The sequence below is a fragment of the Octopus bimaculoides genome, chromosome 6 (assembly GCF_001194135.2).
Source record: "Octopus bimaculoides isolate UCB-OBI-ISO-001 chromosome 6, ASM119413v2, whole genome shotgun sequence".
NCBI lineage: Eukaryota > Metazoa > Mollusca > Cephalopoda > Octopoda > Octopodidae > Octopus > Octopus bimaculoides.
In genome coordinates this window covers 45,476,283-45,483,071 of record NC_068986.1, presented here as the reverse complement: position 1 = coordinate 45,483,071, position 6,789 = coordinate 45,476,283, and the positions used below count along the sequence as shown (strand labels likewise).

At 33.2% G+C, this 6,789-nt stretch overlaps 1 protein-coding gene across 5 annotated transcripts in view; it reads right to left on the bottom strand.

The window, feature by feature from the left end:
* Window positions 1–6,789, bottom strand: part of LOC106871164 (G patch domain-containing protein 3) — an 83,403-nt gene that overhangs the window by 16,660 nt on the left and 59,954 nt on the right. Inside the window, exon 1 of one of the 5 annotated variants that reach the window (XM_014917490.2) lies at window positions 855–1,060. The exons of 1 other annotated variant lie outside the window; for it this stretch is intronic. In XM_014917490.2, coding sequence (XP_014772976.1) covers window positions 855–1,023 — 169 coding nt within the window. In that variant the 5' untranslated portion in view covers window positions 1,024–1,060. Of the gene's footprint in view, window positions 1–854; window positions 1,061–6,789 lie in introns of those variants that run through there. 3 more of the 5 variants (XM_014917489.2, XM_052968717.1, XM_052968716.1) reach the window with 3 other exon arrangements.

The window sequence follows — 6,789 nt, the reverse complement described above, 5'->3', positions numbered from 1 at the left end:
GGGGAGAAAGAGGGAGAGGGGGAGAAAGAGGGGGAGGAGAGAGGGGGAGAGAGTCCGTATTCGACATTTCAGCTATCTCGTGGTAATGAAAAACAATGTTGGCATGTACAAGCTTCCTCGCAAGTACCAATACGGTACTGTTGTCACCAAGTTAGTCCCAATTGTGCAAACCTAAAATCATAAGGTATTTTCATGGCCCTGCCGCAATTTTATTCTCACGTGAAGTGCACCAACAATACGTCCTTTCTAAAACAGTAGGGTGTTATATAAGGGAAATACGATTTTGATATATGTTTTTGTTTTGTTTTATTTTTTCAGCTAATTAGTATTTGAGCTCCATAAAAGTATGGGACGATTACATAACTAGAGACATCTAAAAGTTCATTAGATGTTTAGCATTCTTAAATCAACGCAAAACATTTTTAAATGACTAGGTGAGAGAAGTGTAAACACAAGAACAGTAACTCTTACTATTAAAACTGAAGTTGTCAAAATCTACCCTAATTAGAAGTCCTCTGGTGAAAAGTGTACTGTAGACTTGAGCAAAATTAATGTTTTCTCTGAGAGTATTTTTTAGCTTCTTTATAAACATAACTGATGTTTTCTATAAGAGCTAACATATGGTTATATCAATTACTTTAAAACTGAAATAATCATAAAAGATGAATGTAATTATCTCTAAAGACCTGGATTTGTTTTGGGGAAAATTACTTGAAAAGGTGAGAGAGAACGAAAGAGAGAGATTAATAAAGAGGGAGTCATGTAAAAATAATATTCTAAAAAATTAAATAAGTGCTTTCATAAATAATAAAATACAATGTAAAATTTAAAACATAAACATGTTTACATCTAACCATGATTGTTAGGCAATTGTTTCTGCGATGGTCTCTTCACTTCAGGACGATGACGATAATGAAAACAGTCAAAGCCATCTGTTTCAACTAAAGAGGAAAAAAAGTTACGTAAGTCTTTCGAGTGATATTTTGCAGGGATGTTTCCAACCACCGCATGTATAACAGCCATTTTGCGAGTTAGCTGACGTCATAAGGCTAACAGAAATAATTCTAATTTTCGTATTTCAGAGCTGAAGATTCGATTCGGACGAACTGGACATGTGAACCAATCTCTATATTAGTCAAAATTAATAAACTTCACTTATACTAAAGATCGCCGATAAGCCTTTAGTTAACCATGAAGTCACGATGTCTAAGTAATAATCGTGATAATATTTTTATGAATATCTTAGTATGGAGTCTCGTGTAGTTTTAGCAACAGCTATGAGGTAAAACACCTAACTTGCTGTTAAAGCAAATTAGGTGTTATGCTGAAAATAAGTTTCATTCGAAATTGTACATTTTATTACCTAACATGAATGTTTTGTTATGCTAATATACATCAAATGCTTAACTAACCACAAGGAACACTTGCAGAGAAACGCTTGAATACGAAAGTAACTCTTTGAAAAATTCTTGTTTTCATGATAAAATGTAATATTCTGAGATTGGGAAAGCAGGTCTATTAAAACCAATACAGTCTATAAAATGTACTTTCGTTAAAAATGATGTCCAGTTATCTTCATATATATTCAACTAAACATTGTGTATTTTATGCTTCCAACTATTGATAAAAACACGCACCTCCATGCTTATAATTAACCCTACCTGTATACACACGCACACATTATTTACGCGTAAACTGCTGTTTATTTGCATTCACTCTGAAAAGAGTGTTTACAAATACATTGAACATTTCCTTTTATCCCCTTTCGTTTCATCTCGAAAATAATAGTAATGGTTTTATATTTTATTTTAATTCTTTCTGTCACTTTGAAGTTTTGGTGCCATCTCCATATAGGGTGGTCCGAAAGTCTTGTCACCCCCAACCGAAAAGTAGTGAGAATACGAGAGGAACAAATAATAATATCAAACACATGTAATGGCTTTAGTATCTTCACTTTCATTGACACTGACACTGTCACACATCGAGAAGGTATGAACGCCATCATTTTCGTGGTACAAAATGATGCGGTGCCATCACCTGTGTTGTTTTACGAAGCTGTACTTTGGAGATAGTTGCAAAAGCCGTTGAAACAGCGTCCTTCGACTGTTGGGTATTCTGGTATCGCTCTTGTTGGGTTCACATGCTATCATAAACATGATATTCGTTTTACCTCTTGTTTAACTACAGCTAAGCCTTGTAGACTTAAAACATACCCACCACCACAACCTCTCAACATATGGAAAAATATATTACAAATCTTTTCAAACTATCGATGGCCAAATAGCCATCCAACAGTCATGGACATTCACATTTTCCTATGAAAGATCAGACCTAACCGATCCTGAGACACGGTCATTTTACAACCAACCAGTTTCACAATTATAGTAGATTATAGATAAGATACATATTTACAGCGTCACTTCCCAATGAATAGGGAAAATAAATTAAAGTACAGTAATCCCTTGCTTTATCGCGGTTTAACGCTTACATCGATTCCTCCGTGGTGCTGTTTTGCATTATAATAAAATAAATATATACAAATTATAAAATAATATTAATAATAAATATACAGTATAGTACTGTTTCTACTTCGCAGATTTTTACTTATCGCCGGTGGGTTTTGGAACATAAACCCCGCGATAGTCGAAGGATTACTGTAGTTTTTTAGACTGAAGTAGAAGATATAATTAAAGACATTCCAGCCATAACCTTGTCATCATTTTCTCGGACATTGTATATCTTGGGCAATATTATCTGATGTTACCATTATTTATCAAAACAGAAGGGTATAAGATTGAAGGAGATTTTACTACTATTTCTAACTGGTCGAGTGCTTCGCAAAATAAAGTAGTTGTTTCGTTCAGCCCCAGGTCGGCCTTAATCGAGCTAGAAACATCAAAAGCATTTTTAGCCATGACTACCTCGTCTTTTTCTTACGTATATGGAATCCAGACCACTAAAAAACGCATTCCTCCACCCCTTTTAAGCGATAGGAGTGATTGAAGGAGACGTGGCTATTATTTGTTACCAGCTGAGCAATCATATAAGCTCTCTCTTCCATCAAGTATTATTATGAGTCATTACTATCTCACATTACATGCCAGTAGCCTTGACCAGTAAAATTGCAGTTTTGGAAACCACGCCTAAGAGAAATACATTTAAGAATGAATTAAGAAATATGTTTAATAGCGATGATGCATACATATATACAGCCTTAATGGTCACAAGCTACTTTATGTTTGAGTTAAATACTTAGATATTGTTCTTGTTTGAACCTGGTAAAGTGATCATTCTTTATTTTATTTACTAGTTCTTAAATCGAAAATGAGAAAATTTAAAAAGGAACTTTTATTTATCAACGAAAATCTTAAACAGATTTAAATATGTAGATTCCTCTACATGCTACTTTATGTTTGTGTTACATATTCAAAGATATAGTTGTTTGAACTTGGTGAATCAATCGACCTTTATCTCATTTGGTTAATGATCTATAGCTAGTTTCTTCTCTCAGTTATGCTATAGAATGTAGCATTTGTTCTTGCTAAATAGTAGGCTAACTTGTAAGGATTATATCCAAATTGTACGAAGGATAACATTGTCTTTCAACTTCAGAAAAGGCCAAAGATAACAGCAGCCACAATTTCCTCAAATCACGACCTGCTGTGTTGTCAAATGAACCCTTACTTCTACAAAAAATGCTAAAAGACGCTAAATATGAGAAAAATTACTTTTATTTAAAAAGAAATGTTGCTAAGTCTTTGCTTCTATATTTGGATCAGCAATAGTCTAAGCAATTAAATCCTTTAGGATTTCTAGTACTGGTATTTTGCTTGTGAGTTAGATATCTGTCCACTTTGTGAATTTTATCTAGTATTGCTTTAAGGAAACCACAATTTTCGCAGTATTTATATCATTTTAGAGAAAACAGCTCGAAAAGCTTTTAAATTGTATTTCCTTATTTTATTTTGACAACTTACAAGCTACTGAATAATCTTCCTACTTTAACATTTGAATTAGGTAATATTAAGAGATTAGGAACAAGTACTGCCATATCTCTAGTCTCTAAAGGAATTTTCACCATTAACATCTTAAAATTTTCTATCCAAAATTTTTCAGTATAAGTTAGTATTTAAACAAATTAATGTTATTATATTTTAATTAGATACTTGATACATTATTATTATTTAAATAATTGAATTCCTTACATGTTTCAAACCTTTTCTACAAACAAACCCATAATGTTCTTCAGTAGGTTATATTTCCCTAGTAATCGTTGTCTGAGCTCTTTGCAAAGGAAAACGAGTATTTCGAGATTTTTTCCTAATATTTTCCTTTCAATAACTGTCGTCATCTTCATAAGCATCGTTTCTGTTACTTTTCTCTCAAGTTTGAAACCAAATTAGGTTTAGGATCCAAAAATTCAATATAAGAAATAGGATTAAGAGGATCTAGTCTGCTTGTTAGCAGACTAGGACAAATGGGAAGGATTTTCAAATATCTTAGTTTAACCATTGTGTTTGATTAAAAAAGTTTAACTTCTTGAACATGCTTTAAAATTTGATGTAAAAGTAAAAATTATAATATATTTCATATAATAGCTGAGCAGTAAAGTATTTATCTCTCGTATTCATAATTTTAAAGTGAGTTTGTTATTCAAGCTCCTGATTCAAAATTATATTATACATAGTACATTCAATTCATAACTGTCTATTTGCACAAATGTTTAAAATCCGTATCATTACTAACAATATATAATTGGCTATAAGCCATTTTTCTAACTAATGAAGAAAGTTTAATTTCTACTGCTCAAAATTCTAAGTTTCTAAAGAGACATTCAACCAGTAGCGGCTCGTATATAGGCACTGCAGAGCTGCCCACCCCCTATTTCTACTCCATATTATCAATAGCATTCAATATAATGAGTCCTTTTTTTCTTTAATTCTTTCTTTATACTTGTACATTATATAATCTTTAAGCTTAATGTCAGCAACTATCTCCTAGTTTATGAAAAAAATACAAAAATCTTTGTATAGAACTGTGCGCTTCACAGTTCCAGCAACACAGTATTTGGCTGTTGTGCGCATGCTCACAGGTCCAAGATAGGAAGCTTCATGCTAGGGAGAGACAGCACTGTTGTTCATGCAGTGCTGATGAAAGATAGTGTTTCTTTTTAACTCTGCATGTGTTGTACTTAAAAACATGTTTATATTCTTGAATGTGATAAAGTGTAGAATTAGATTATTATCCTGCTTCCAGTTTCAGTGTTGCTGCCAGGATTTGAAAAATAGGGCAGATTTTCCCCCCTTATTTTGTGGTTTAGGGGAAATTTATGGCAGTGTTCAGTGAACAAATTAAACACACTATCCAGCAGTGGCTAAAACATGAACCAATTAAGTTTATGTATATGTCTGTTACCTTTTACACAATATTAAAACAATAGCTAAAAATTTTCTGTAGCAGCACCCCAACTAATTTTATCTATGAGCCACCACTGCATTCAACACAAGTATATAGAATATTGTCAGTTCAAAGACTGACACATATACATCAAAACTGAAGTTACAATAGCAGTGACATTCTCAGTTCCAGTAGCCAATATATTTTAATGTTTAAATACTTTTCCACTGACTACTCTGTTTTTTCAAGGTATTGACAATTTCATTTGCATCATGCTGTTTTAAAAGTACCAAATAAACATATATATGCACAATCTCCCTGTAATTATTACTGAAGTATATTATAGCCATTTGCAAAAACATGTTAAGACAAAATCTTACAGCTCTTATATCAGAAAACAAATTTTCATAAGTGTAGTCTCACTATAGAGTACCTTAGGTATGTATATGTTAATAAAGCGTCAAACCAACTAAAACCTTGAGAGTAGATTTAATAGCCAGAAACTGAAAGAAACCCATTATGTGTATGTATATATTTATACATGTGCACACACATATCTTTATATCTTCTATTACTTGTCTCAGTCATTGGACTGTGGCTATGCAGAGGCTCTGACTTGAAGGGTTTTAACCAGACAAATCAACAGCAGCACTAATTTTTTTTAAGCCTGCTATTCACTCTCTTGATCTCTTTTACCAACCACTAAGTTTTGGGAACGTAAACAAAGGAACACTGGTTGTCGAGCAGTGGTGGAGACAGACACAAAAACGTGCATAGGCATATATACGTGTGTATGTGTCAATATATATACTCTAGGCTTCTTTCAGTTTCTGTCTACCAAATCCACTCAAAAGGCTTTGCTCAACCCAGTCTGTAGTAGAAGACAATTCCCACCGTGGATCTGAACCTGCAACCATGCGGTAGTGAAGCAAACTTCTTACCACACAGCCATGCCTGTGCCTATCTATATATATATATATAGTGGCAGCCAATGAAGGAAATATTCTCTATGTGGCTTGTTTGTTTTCTGTGCTCTGTTTATGTTCTGTTTTTCATTTTGTCCACCTTTTTTTGTGATGTCCTGTACCCAGATATGCATCTACATATACATGTAGATGTAGGTATGTACATACATGTACGTATACATGCATTTACTCATATTATTTGTATTATATATATATATATATATATGGTGAGAATTTACAAAAGACGAAGACAGGTGTGTAAACAACAAACAAATGTATTAGTTTAACGCTCAGGAAGAAAGTCTTTTATGTTTCAAGCCTACGCTCTTCGTCAGAAAGGAACACAGAAATAAACAGGGAGAGAAAATAGAAAAAGGTGTAGTGACTAGTGATCTATCATGGCAGATGCTGGACAGAGGGATCACAC